Consider the following 14,436-nt stretch of genomic DNA (forward strand, 5'->3'; position numbering starts at 1 on the left):
GCTATTGGTTGTTAGTGGGGGTGGGCGGGATCTGTCAGCTGCGGGATCGCAACAAATGTAGCAGCAGAAGCGCTACACACACACACACACACACACACACACACACAGAGTACACCGAGCAAAGCAATCGGCTTAGACTTAGAATAAAGCGCGTTACGAGGCGCTTTTGTCCACTAATGTTTGGATCCGAATGGCCTGTTGACAGTGATATTTTGTCGTCTTTCTGTGACGCGACACAGTAAACACAGAAAACAGCAGCGACGCGGAAGGAATATCGCGCTGATCATGGAGCGGAACCCCGAGGCGCGGAGCTGCAGAACCCGGTGTCCGGAGCTCCTGCTCGGCGACTCGTCCATGAAGCTCTCGGTCCACTCCACCACCGGGACGCGGTTCGAGCTGTCGGTTCCCCCGGAGGAGACCGTGGACGGGCTGAAGAGGAGACTCGCGGAGAGACTCCGGGTTCCCAGAGACAGACTCCTGCTTCTGCACCGAGACCTGTGAGTCAGTCCACCGGGATCGGGATCATAACGGGATCGATAGACAACAACACGGGCGGAACCTTAGTTTGGGATGGGGAAGCGGGCAACCCTAATATTTATATGCCATTTTGTTATTGTTTAATGAAATGATTTGATTTATTCAGATCAGTTTAGTTTAATGTTTATTCAGTTCAGGTAACGTTACAAAATCGGTCACTGGGAAATGTTCTTCTAATATGTGCGATTTAGGTACTAATATGTGCACTAATGTTCCTTTGAGATGCTAATATTCACACTAAAGGGTTCCTGCAGCTCACTGACAGCTTTTGTACCTTGAGAATGCATGTTATTATTATTTAATGACATTATATGTGTTTTGTTCTAATGAGGATTTAGTATGAATCTGAGATCCTGCAGAGTTGATTTGTAACGGTAACACTTTACAGTAAGTTTATTCATTATATAACTACAGTTAAGATGAACTAAGAATGTTTACTAAGGGCTAGCTAAGCTAACTAAACCCCGCACATATACAGCATTTATTAATCTTAAAAACATTTACTAATACATTATTTAAATCAAAGGTTGTGTTAGTTACCATTAGTTAATGCACTGTGAACTAACATGAACAGCTGCATTTTTATTAACTAACATTATTAACTATTTATAAATGTATTGCCCATGGTTAGTTCATGTTACTATGAACCTTACTGTAAAGTGTTAGCAGGATAGTCGAGTCAGCTTTATTTCTGCAGTTCTTTATTTTAAAGTGATAAAGAGGGGAATAATCTTGAGTGCCGGAGAGGTGCATGATGGGAAAGCTCAGTGATGGTGTTTCCGTCTCTTTAGGAGGTTGAACTCTGGGAAACTGCTGGACTTCGGTGTGGTGGACGGGAGCAGACTGACTCTGATGCCCACCGTCGAAGCCGGACTGATGGTAAATTCCAGAGTTAATCATGAGAAACTTCATTAAATATGAGGCAAATTCAAATAAAATGAGTTCAGTTCTGCTAAACGCAGCTTTAATCGTGTTATTATTCAGCGTAATGTATATTGAGCGTTGGAAATTTCATCAATTATGAATAAAATTTTAATAGTGTTGTTTTTCATGTCAAATACAGTTGAACGTTGATTCAATTTCATTGCTTTATGAATTAATGTCATTCAGGTCAATTCAGTTTAATGTTGATTCAATTCACTTTAATAACAGTGTGAATATTGCACATTTTATTAATTAAAAATCAAATTCTACTTCAATTGTGTAATGTATCCAGTAATAACGGTTGATGTTGCAAATTTAAATAGTGTCATTTTTTCAAATAATTTCAGTTTAATGTTGATTCAATTCACTTTGATCGCAGTGTTGAGAATTTCGTCAATTATGAATCAAATTCACTTTCAACAGTGTCATTTATTCAGCTCGATTCAGTTCAATGTTGATTCCATTGACTTCAAAAGCATCAGTTAATTGTAAACTAAAGTGTAAAGTGAATGTTTTTGGAGTTTGTTGTGAATTTTATCAACTATGAATCAAATTCAGTTTCATTCAGATCAGTTCAGTTCATTGCTGATTCAATTCAGTTCAATAACTGTTGATGTTGCAAATTTTATCAATTATTTAGCAAATTCAATTTAAATACTGTAATATATTCAGATGATTTCAGTTTTATGTTGATTCAATTCACTTCGATAACAGTGTTGATGTTTTTTCAAATTTCATCAATTATGAATCAAATTCAGTTTCAATCGTGCATGTTGATGTTGATTCAGTTGGAGAGCATCAGTTCAGTGTAAAGTTTGTTTTTGGCCTCACATGTGAAGATCTGCTGAGTTTGTGATGTGTGTGTGTGTTTGCAGTCTCCGTCGAGGCGTTCGGAGCAGTCGGTCCTGCAGGCGCTGGAGACTCTCACAGATGCTCAGGTGAAGCTCTCGCTGTGGTCACACACACTTCCTCTTATACCGGCACACACTCATTCACTAGAACTCACACAATCACAATTCTAATGCGTTTCCCACTAACACGCCAACGCACGCACGCACACACACTCTCTGAGAGCGAGCAGCATGTGTGCTCCCCGCCGGTCGCGAGTCACAATATTTATAATGTTTTATGTTGAACAGATCAGAAAAATAAAAAGTTTCTGTTTTTAAGAATCTTCCGTTTTAGACCCTTCGTCTAACAGCGAAACCACATGTGTGTTTATATATCTGTGTGTGTGTGTGTGACTCGCCCCATCAGCGGGTCTGTGCGTCATTTTGGCAATGCTGAGCTGTTTGATGTCAGTTCAGTGTGTGTGTGTGTGTGGTTAGACTTGGAGAGAAACACTCAAGTATGATAAATGATTTCCTAGAACAGACTCGAGTTGAACTCTTATTATAACTCCTCTGTCGTCTGTGTCAGTTTACCTCCGAGGAACACACACTTTACTTAAAGCCTTTAAATATAATAAACATATTTTTAATGCATGAGTTATTCCTCGTAATGCACCTTATACCTTATAACCACAGTAATAATACATTAAAACACTTCTCTATTCATTCTTACACCTTTAGAAGTATAATGCATTAAAACTAGGGCTGTGCAAAAATTAATCGCGATTAATCGCATCCAAAATAAAAGTCTGTGTTTACATAATATATTTGTGTGTGCTGTATATAATTATTTTGTATATATAAATACCTATGCATGCATGTATATATTTAAGACTTATTTGCGCTTAAATTCTGTGTATATATATATATATATATATAAATACATAATCTATGTTATATAAATATAAATATTTTATATATGAATAACACATTTTCTTAAATATATACATGCATGTGTGTGTATTTATAAATACAAAATAATTATATACAGCACACACAAATATATTATGTAAACACAGACTTTTATTTTGGATGCGATTAATCGCGATTAATTTTTGCACAGCCCTAATTAAAACACACGATAAACAACCAATTTCAGATGGAACCGCAAAGGAAAACAGCAAATATTATAATGCATTTTAACATTGGTTACAATAAAATGATAACATGCAATGGTCAGAAAAATAATCTCAATTCAACGATGAAAACAAGATGATTCTCTGACTCCACTGGCAGATATTTGTTCTCGTTTTAAACACAAACTCACTTCATTTTAATAATTTTCTCTTCAGTCATTGTTCTTCATCTGCAGTAAATGCCTCTTGATTTAAGGATGTGTTAGATGTGTGTGTTCTAGAAAACGAGACAGAAACACTGAGGAGGAACATCATATGTGCAGTGTGTGACTCAAGCGTGCAGCCTTTGTGCAGTAGATTTGCTGTTTTGTGTGTGTGTGTGTGTGTCGTTATCTGCTGTAAGATGTGGTGGTGAAGCTGTAGGTATTTTTAACCTGGAAATCCTCCTGTGAAGTGTGTTAGAACAGCCCTCGACTCAACTGTCAACAGCTCCTGTTGTCTACACTGTGTGTGTGTGTGTGTGTGTGTGTGTGTGTGTGTTTGTGTGTGTGTGTGTGTGTGTGTTTGTGTGTGTGTGTGTGTGTGTGTGTGTGGGTGGTGCTTCAGGAAGTTTGTTTTGTCAGGTTTGAGCATGTTCACTGTTTCTCTCTCTGAATGAAACATGTCCACCAAAATTACATTTTTCCTTGAGAAATGTTTATTAGTGTCTATCTTGAATGTAACTCGACACCCCCACCTCATTTATGATGTTCCGCGGAGCAAATGAGCCCCGCCATTAAAGCGTATTAAAAACACCACATACACACAAACTACTTTAAACGCTCTATTTCCGTCATAGGAGGAGTGTAAAATGATTAGGTTTGGTATTTTTTTCATCTTCTTCTCCAGTAAATGTCTTTTGATTTAAGAATGTTTATATATTTGTGCTGTAAAGCGAGACGGAAACACTGAGGAAAAGCGGGATTTCTCTCTTCTCTCCAGGTTTATTCCTTCAGGATCTTCGTGTCAGGGGAATCTCTGGCCTTTCCGTTCATCATCATTGGAAATCATTTGCTCTTAATAGCGTAGCGCGATCAATATAGTCTTCCCAACGCGAGCCATTGACTGACGCTCGATGCTCATTACTCCGACGCGAGCTTCACTCACACTCCTAACCGCGGGATTTAAGGACTTTTCGGTACCAGACGATCATTTTAGTCATTTTTAAATTGTATTTTTAAACCCATTCAATCCAGTTGAATTAGGATGTTCTGTAATGGTAAGCGGACCTCATGTAAATACGAGTGCCGAAGTGATGACGTCACTTTGTAGGACAACTCGGAAGCTAGCGTCGCGGGCTAACTCAGTCGAAAAGCAATGCATTTCCCCCAAAGACTTTTGGAAAATCGCAAAAAATAAGATCTGCGTTTAACAAAGAGTTGTAACCCTTACACGTTTTGTCCATCAAGATAATCTTTACAAGTTAATCCAAAATTTATACATTTTGAAGCCTATAGCCTATAAAGATTTTTTTTTTTTTAAATTAAAAAACCATAAGCAGGTTATAACTGTGTGTTCTATGTCATAGATCAAAACGTGAAAATATTTAGAGGCTTTGTTCACCACAGACCTTATTTCAGGCGATTTAGCAAAAACCCATTCAAAAATCCCATAAGCTTTAGAGCGAGAGAACCGTAGTGCTAAAATGCTAACTCACTTCCGCATACAGAGTGACGTCGTAACTTCGGCACTCTATACAGTTGACGTGTAGGCTAATTAATTCTGAACTGCTCTGAAACGCCTCCATTGTATCTTGATTTTCTCCCGGAACAAACACGTCTCAATATTCCTCATTATAATAATTAATGCGCAGAATAAAGGGGCGGGGCCTGGTTGAGTTAGTTAGTAGTGTGTTAAACTGCCGGTTATGGAAAGGGGCGGGACATTTCCCAAACACACTCAGCGCTCGACCAATCACAACACACCGCTCCAGCTGACCAATCAGAGCACAGTGTGCTTTCAGGAGGAGGGGCTTCATAGAGACAGGAAGTAAACAGAGAGTTACTGACAGACTGGGAAGAGAGGAGCCGCAACAATGGAGAATATGAGGAGAATAATCAACATTCAAGCAGGAAAACCTGTTCTAGGAGCGCCTGAAACTACAGTGAGACTGGCGTAAGGGAGTGTATAACAGGTGCTTGAGGGATTTAATGTGCGTAATAAGAGCAGGAAGAAGCCGAATCGTAAACATTTATATTTAAAGACTCGTGTAAAAGTTTAACAGGCATCATATGTGTTGGTGAGTCGGTCTGTCTGCTGTCGAGATGTTTCTAACGCACCGAAGCCACTTTGCATGAGCGTGATCTCTCCGCCTGTCTTTGTGATTGAAGTGGTCAGTGATTCAGCGTCGTGACTCACTCGTTCCCGAGAGACGGATACTGAGCGTTTCATTCATTCACATCACACACACACACACACACACCTCAGGAGTTTTGGATTTCACAGGCTCACGCTTGTAATAATGATGTTCTTCCTCAGTGTTTCTGTCTCGTTTTCCAGCACACACATCTAAACATTCTTACATCAGAGAAGAAGAACTGAAGATATTAAGGCAAAAAAGTAATAAAGTGAACTGCTTAAAACAAGAGCAAAGATACTGGGCATTTGGATTGTGCACTTTCAACTTATGTTTTTAAGATTAACTAAAGGTTTGGAACGACATGAGGGATGAGCTAACCTTAATATTGTTAAGCATAATTATTCAAACGCTATATAGTTAGCTGTTAAAGAGGCCATGTTGTGCTAGATCATGTTTTCCTGCTTGAATGTTGATTATTCTCCTCATATTCTCCATTGTTGCGGCTCCTCTCTTCCCAGTCTGTCAGTAACGCTCTGTTCACTTCCTGTCTCTATGAAGCCCCTCCTCCTGAAAGCACACTGCGCTCTGATTGGTCGGCTGGAGCGGTGTGTTGTGATTGGTCAAATGCTTCGAGTGTGTTTGGGAAATGTCCCGCCCCTTTCCATAACCGCCAGTTTAACACACTACTAACTAACTCAACCAGGCCCCGCCCCTTTATTCTGCGCATTAATTATTATAATGAGGAATATTGAGGCGTGTTCGTTCCGGGAGAAACTCAAGATACAATGGAGGCGTTTCAGGAGTTCAGGAACACTGACTCTGATATAGAGGAGAACTGGAGCTTCTCATGATTAAACATCACACACACACACACACACACACACACTGGTGAGGATGAGGCGAGCAGTGTGTGTTGAGTTTCAGGGCGTTTGAGTCCGTCTGCTATCACTCTCTCCATCTGTAAACCGCTGTAGACCGCACTCTTCCGGGTGTCGCGTTGGTAAACACAGAGGATCTGCTGATGGAGGGTTGCTCGGGTGTTTCCTCCTGATTGGCTGATCCCAGACCAGCTTCAGTCGTCCTGCACATCTGTGAATGTCAGATTAACGTCTCGCATCGCCTCTCTCGTGATCACTGAACGGAAACGAGTCTCTCCTCTAACTCTGCAACATTATATGCTTTATTAATTTATTTTGCATTGGTAACACTTTACAATAAGGTCTCGTTTGTTAACATTAATTAATGCATTTTAATTTGAATAATGCAAATAAAAACTAAGATTTTAAAATATGCATTTGGCTGTCGCTTTGCACATATATTTTACAGCTTAGTTACTAATTAATAATTAAATGTAATTTGTTTGCACCTTGAATGCTGTAGAACTAATCATTGTCAGTTCGTGTCGAGTCATCTTTATTTATTTTGCGCTTTATACAATACAGCGTTTTCATGATCTCTAATGCGGTTAACAAATAAAACCTCACCGTGTGTGTGTGTGTGTGTGACGTCCGTCCGCACTGCTCTGCTGGCTTTATGACGTGTCAGTCACTGCATTACAAACTACCAACCCTCGATTTCTGAGAACTGTAAATGCACTGGAGGCAAATTCCCAGAATGCTCTGCTGCTCGTCTTCACCCACAGCAGTGACTGATATCTGCGACTGAAGCGACACACACATCGACACACACACGTCGACACACAGCCTTTAAAGGGGATCGAGTGTGTCCTTTTACACAGTTTTCCTGCTTGAATGTTGATTATTCTCCTCATATTCTCCATTGTTGCGGCTCCTCTCTTCCCAGTCTGTCAGTAACGCTCTGTTTACTTCCTGTCTCTATGAAGCCCCTCCTCCTGAAAGCACACTGCGCTCTGATTGGTCAGCTGGAGCGGTGTGCTGTGATTGGTCGAGCGCTGAGTGTGTTTGGGAAATGTCCCGCCCCTTTCCATAACCGCCAGTTTAACACACTACTGACTCACTCAACCAGGCCCCGCCCCTTTATTCTGCGCATTAATTATTATAATGAGGTGAGGTGACATCATCAGTGGAGGAGACTGTTTCTCAATGACTTTATAGAGTTTTAGGATTCCCTCGGCTGATCCGTCATCTCGTCTGCAGGAGCGGGAGATGCAGCACACACACACACACACACACTTGCCCTTCTGCTTCTGTGGTTTGAGTGACACATGTGTGAGTCTGCTGTTGATTTCTGAATGAAACTGAGCTGAACCTGAGATACCCATTCATTTACTCATCCACTCATTCATTTAAACATTTAAAAAAAATGTAGTTATTGTTTTTATTTATTTATTTATTTATTCATTTATTCAGTTATTTACTTTAAATGTTTTTTGTAATTTTTCCATTATTTCTTATTTTTTATTTATTCATTCATTCAATTCTTATTTTTTTTATTTAGTTATATTTTATGTATTTATTTATTCATATTAATTCAATCATTATTTTTTTATATTCATTCAGTTATTTACTTATTTACTAATTTTTTTGTCTTTTTATTTATTTATTTTTTCATTTATCCAATTTGCTTTATTTATTCATTTTTTATACATTTATTTATGCATGTCATTTATTTTTTAAATTTTTTAATTTATTCATATCTATCTATCTATCTATCTATCTATCTATCTATCTATCTGTCTGTCTCTCCATCTGTATTAGAATAATATTGAATACTAAATATTGGGAATATCGGAATGGCTCTTTCTCTCTCCGATTCAGTTGTGATCTCGTTGTCTAGTTTGTGATGTATCTAGTATCCGGAGGTTGTTATTTGCAGTGACGGTTCAGTTCGGTTCGGTCACTGTACGGTTGTGGCTTTGGTATGATGTTCAATAAATTATATAATAATGTTCTAAACGTGCAAGTCTCATTAACGTCTGTTTATCGTCTGGTTTGTGTCCAGGTCAGTGACTTCCTGTCGGGCCGGTCCCCGCTGACCCTTGCCCTGCGTGTGGGCGATCACATGATGTTCGTTCAGCTCCAGCTGGCATCTCAGCCGTCCGTCTCCAGGGCTCCCAGCCAATCAGATGCCTCGATAGGACTGGCTCCTCCTCGAACACACACAGACCACGCCCATTGTGGACAAAGCCCCACCCCTGCCCCGCCCCACTCTCAGGTAGTGCTGCTTCACTCTTTCCTGTTAAAAGTCTTGTTTTATAAAGAGAAAACCAGGAAAAAATCTCCCAGTGGGGTCAGAAAAAATATAGTTTTTTTGTTTTAAACTAAATTTATATTTATGTGTGTGTGTGTGTTAGGCTGAAGGTAGCTCAGACAGACAGCGATGCAAACCGGGCGCCGTCATCGAGAGCCTCGTCAATCACGCGCCTGGAGTTTTCTCAGGAACCTTCTCAGGTAAAGCATGGCTTCAGTGTCCTTCATATACTGTTACAGGCTAGAATAGATAATATAGTTACGGAGCCCCACACGAGTGAGTGAGTGAGTGAGTGAGTGAGTGAATCAGTGAGTTTGAGGGAGTGAGTGAGTCATTGAGTGAGTGAGTGAATCAGTGAGTGAGTGAGTCAATGAGTGAGTGAGTGAGTGAGTGAGTCAGTGAGTGAGTCAGTGAGCGTTTGAGTGAGTGAATCAGTGAGTTTGAGGAAGTGAGTGAGTCATTGAGTGAGTGAGTGAATCAGTGAGTGAGTGAGTCAGTGAGCGTTTGAGTGAGTGAATCAGTGAGTAAGTGAGTGAATCAGTGAGTTTGAGGGAGTGAGTGAGTCATTGAGTGAGTGAGTGAATCAGTGAGTTTGAGTTTGAGTGAGTGAGTCATTGAGTGAGTGAGTGAGTGAGTGAATCAGTGAGTGAGTGAGTGAGTCAATGAGTGAGTGAGTGAGTCATTGAGTGAGTAAGTGAGTGAATCAGTAAGTGAGTCAGTTTGAGTGAGTGAGTGAGTGAATCATTGAGTGAGTGAGTGAATCAGTGAGTGAGTTTGAGTGAGTCATTGAGTGAGTGAGTGTGTGCGTGTGTGTGTGTGAGTGAGTGAGTTTGTGTTAGTATGTGTGTGTGAGTGTGTATTCTAATGGGTCACAGACAGCAGAGAAACAAAGTTGAATGCAAATCACACAATACAACCATATAATCAATGATCTAAGCACAGCGCAGTCAACAAGCAAACCATTTTATTTCGGTAAATGTTTCAAGCTGGCTCACCTTGACCTCGTCTCGACCTCACCTTGACCTCTCCCTCCACAGGTACTCTACACCCGAACTGTCAGGACGGCAGCGGGCGTCCTCGCCGTGACATCACCACCATCCTCCAGATCCTCAACGACCTCTTGAGCGCCACACGTCACTTCCCCGGAGCGGCTCCGACCCTGACGCACCTCGGCTGCCCGACGCCCCGACCTCCGACCTGTTCACCTCCACCTTCACCGACCTCTGACGGGCAGCAGCACGGACGCCCGCGCCGGCCCTCCGGTGAGCTTAATGAGTTATTGCTAGAGTGTCTTTAAGAATGTGATGCATCCAGCCGGCTGATATCTTCATTAGCCTGAACACACACACACACACACACACACACACACACACACACACACACACACACCTGAAGGGGTTTATTCTGAGATAACAACCGGACAAATCTTCAACAAAACAATGTTTTGAGGTGTGGTGACCGTAGTAAAAGCAGAATAATTGACTTCAGGCCGTTGACTTATTGATAAATAAAGCAAATAAAGCGAGTCGTGAGTGTGTGTGTGTGTGTGTGTAAGAGGAAGTCATGTTTTCTGACGCCATCCGCTCACACTTCTCCTGTTCTCCTCTGATTCATCGAGCAGTGTGTATCTGCTCACTTCTTTTTTTTGCTCGTTCTGCTAAAATCAGCACATCATGTCAGACTGAATCTAAACTCACGAGCGGCTTCAGGAAAGCCGAAACCACATATTGTAGATAAATATAATATTTATATATAGAACAACCTCTTAAAATATAATCATCTGACTAAAATGGCATTTTTGCGGCTCGTCGTGTCTCATCTTCTGTTCTCTGAGCTCTGAATGAGACGTGACCTTTCAGAGGTCATCCGCGGGGTCACGCCGAGCTTTCAGAGGGTCACGACCCCGTTAGTGAACATTAACCAGCAGTACTGGCCTAACACACACACACACACACACTTATCTCTCCACACATCTTTCCAACACACTGGCCCTCAGGGGTCTCCAGGAGCCTCGCAGTGTGTGTGTGTGTGTGTGTGTGTGTGTGTGACGTCTGGAGAGATCAGACCTCGAGGATCCGCAGGTTGATTTATGTAAAGTTACAGTGAGGAGGAATAATCGAAATGCCAAAACAAGACGTTAATCAGAGGATCTCCGCAAAACTACATCAAGAACCATTTGTGTAATGTGTTTCTATCTTAAACTAAAGCGTATTACCTCACATAAAATACTACTCAATCATGAATACCATAATAGGTGTTTTTATATAAAAAAAACATTCAGAAACTGGATCTGACTAACGGTTTACACATAGATCTCCATATTAAAGGCTAAATCTCTCGTTTGCACTTCTGGCCAAAGGACGTAGACGTCCACACTGGCGGCCATCTTGCCACAGGCAACTCGCTCACTCGTAGCTTTTTGTTTTAATGGTCACGTAGTTTTTAAATGACCATAACTTGCTCCATTTTCTACCGATTTTCAAACGGTTTGGTTTGTTATAAACGTCAGAGATGTAGTTATGACACTGCAGACTTGTGATTTGTGACTTGTAAATCTGTCAAGATTTCAACGAGATAAGAGTAATTGTGTTCGTGCTGATCACTCATCAGGAACCACAGAGCCGCCAGAAAGCTTGCCTGTGCCAAGATGGCCGCCGGTGATGACGATAGATTATATAGATATTTATTATCCTTTATTATAGATATCTATGGGTTTACATATCAAAGCCGCCACACTAGACATTATTATTAATGTATGAGACGTGTGTGTGTGTGTTATCCAGCATTACTGTCAGGGAAAGACTCATTCCAGGAGTTTCTCTGTGTTTCTCCTCGTGATCGTGGCTTTTCTTTCAGGTTTAGAATCCAGTATTCTGTCACTCTTTTTTCTTTTATGAGTTTAACCTCTTAACTGTCCCCTTTTTTGAATAGACATGGAAATGCTCATTTCAAACTTAAATGGTTGTAATTCAAGAATGCTTTGGAATATAGACTTAAGATTGGTCTCGTTTTAAAGAAGACATTTGGCAGATTTTTCTCGAATTAGGAAAGTGAAACAGAAAAAAGTTATAGAAGTCTGAGTTTATAGAAATGTACAATGTAAAAAAAATAATTATTCATATTTTATATAAAATATATATTTTCAAAACCTGGGCAACTCTAAAACTGCAGAAAAATCAAAGCCAAAAATCTGAACAAGTTGTGTTTCAAATTTTAGGTTGATGATATCTCAAAAAATGAGCTTTCAGTGAGATTTAGTTTGGGCGCAGTACCGAACGCTTCCACTAGGGCACAATCAGACTCCATTACTGCCCATATAAGGGCGCCTCCATTTCCATATGTGTTTTGAGTGATCTGAACCATTATTTTCACAAATTTCACACAATTTATGAAGTAGAAATCCTATTCAGAAGTAGTATGGGTAGTTTGGCATATTTTGATATGAATTCAACCTCTAGGAATCACATACAAACTCAAAGCACACGCATGAGCGTTATAGCTTATTGCCATAACACAAATGGTGAATCTATTTTTTTTTTTTCATAATATTTAAAACATTTTCAGACCTTTTTTTCTAAAATAATTGAATGGATGCTATCTTTTGAACTCTTGGCATGAAATCAAACTGAGGTTTCTAACTTTTTTTCATGATTTTTCATGCTTTCAAAATAAAGGTCTGAACACGCTTTATGAGTATGAAAATATTCTTGTTGCAAATTGATAAATTACGGCTCCTGTGTAAATTATTTTGAAAATCAGTCACCAAATATGGAAACTAGAGATTGTAAGCTTTCAAATGATAAATAGTTTGTCAATATTACTTAAGGTCTTTTCTAAGATATTATTGTTTTAAAAATATAATGGCAAGTGTCCCACCTGTGGCACGGTGACAGTAAACTAAAGAACTCCGTCTCATCTTTTGTCCAAACACACCCCTTCATGTACATCATGTGACTGTAAATGTGCAAAAACTCTTTTGCGAAATATTTCTTTTTCGAACCGCCTGAAAAACCTCTTCACGCGAGCGCCAAAAATGTACGATAAATGGATGTTTTTGCAAAATGTATTGTGCATATTTTCAGTTATCACCGCGGCTGATGTTGTGTGTGTGTGTGTGTCTCAGGTGAGCGCGTGCGTCAGACGGAGAACAGGACCACGCGCTGTAAGCTGGAGCAGCTGCGGCTCTTACTGCGGCAGCGGCGGCTCCGGCGGAGGGCTCGGAGGGACACACGGACCCCGCTCCACTGGCCCTCACGCCGCACCGCCGCCGCCCTGGATCTGGACTTCCAGGAGCCGGTCTGGAAACCCGACGGCCCGTCCGACAGGAGCGCAGAGTTCGCTGTGGCTTGAGCTGTGAAACACTTCAGGAGACGCTGATGCTCTCGTCTTCCAGAACAAACATCTAAACACGTTTACTGGAGAAGCAAGTCTCCATATCTTCAGTCAGTTTCTTCTCCTGTAAATGTGTCTTGATTAGGAATGCGCGATATATCGGTATAGGCTGATAAACGCTCATTGGTATCGTGTCTGATATATTAAAGCTGATAAATAATGTAAGCTGAGACGCTTCAGACGCGCACTGTTCAACATGATGATTATGAGTCGCTTGAAATATGATCGGAATCACTTTGAAAAGGAAAATACAGTAAAGCGCAGTCATATCGGCTACATGAACATCATAATCGTTTGTTTGGGACGTGGGTTTTAATGCTGAGACGTTTGTTTTTATAATCAGCCTCTCAAAAACCATTTGGATTTAGATTTATCGGCCGATATATCGGTTATCGGCTTTCAAATATTAAGAATTATCGGTATCGGCCAAAATGTTGATCTCGCTCTTGATTTAAGAATGTTTGGATATTTGTGCTGGAAAACGAGCAGATGGTTTATTAGTGTGATTAATAATTCTCAGTCTCTTGCTGATGTTATGAAGCGCGGATGTAGCATTCTCACGTCAGGTGATGATTTGCACAGTTCATTTCTCTCGCGAGCATTACGATATTTTTGATTATCAGGTCGATCCTGGATCTCGTGAAAATAAGAACCGCTCATATTTCACCCCAAAAACGAAACAAAATGGATAATATTTTTCACTTTAACGTGAAAAAAAGGCTTAATTATATATGTATAATTATATCAATTGTGTATATGAAGAGTGCACATTTGAAATTTTCTTCTAGAATGATAATTTTTATCAAACTTGTATATTTAAGTTCAGTAATTTCACTTAAATGACAATTCATAGGTAATCCTCATCCCCATTTAAGTGAAATTAATTAACTTAAATATACTAGCTTGATAAAAATGATCATTCTAGAAGAAAATTTCAAATGGCACTTAAGAGGCTTTTTCATCTGAACTCTTCATATATAAATACACACATGCATGTACATAATTAAAAAATATTTTAATGCACATACTCTCTATAATTTAAATTATATATAAATAACACATTTTATTAAATATATACATGCATGTGTGTATTTATATATACAATGTA

The 14,436-nt window shown here is 40.0% G+C and overlaps 1 protein-coding gene across 2 annotated transcripts in view; it reads left to right on the top strand.

Moving 5' to 3' along the window:
* Positions 1-13,989, top strand: part of LOC120471329 (midnolin) — a 24,753-nt gene extending 10,764 nt beyond the window's left edge. Inside the window, exons 3-9 of one of the 2 annotated variants that reach the window (XM_089131641.1) lie at positions 240-497; positions 1,329-1,416; positions 2,337-2,399; positions 8,688-8,900; positions 9,040-9,136; positions 9,974-10,198; positions 13,060-13,989. In XM_089131641.1, coding sequence (XP_088987767.1) covers positions 286-497; positions 1,329-1,416; positions 2,337-2,399; positions 8,688-8,900; positions 9,040-9,136; positions 9,974-10,198; positions 13,060-13,286 — 1,125 coding nt within the window. In that variant the 5' untranslated portion in view covers positions 240-285 and the 3' untranslated portion in view covers positions 13,287-13,989. Of the gene's footprint in view, positions 1-71; positions 498-1,328; positions 1,417-2,336; positions 2,400-8,687; positions 8,901-9,039; positions 9,137-9,973; positions 10,199-13,059 lie in introns of those variants that run through there. The other variant, XM_039661134.2, reaches the window with a different exon arrangement.
* Positions 13,990-14,436: the final 447 nt, after the last annotated feature.

This window comes from Pimephales promelas, chromosome 5, assembly GCF_988280905.1.
Source record: "Pimephales promelas chromosome 5, fPimPro1.hap1.1, whole genome shotgun sequence".
Taxonomy (NCBI): domain Eukaryota; kingdom Metazoa; phylum Chordata; class Actinopteri; order Cypriniformes; family Leuciscidae; genus Pimephales; species Pimephales promelas.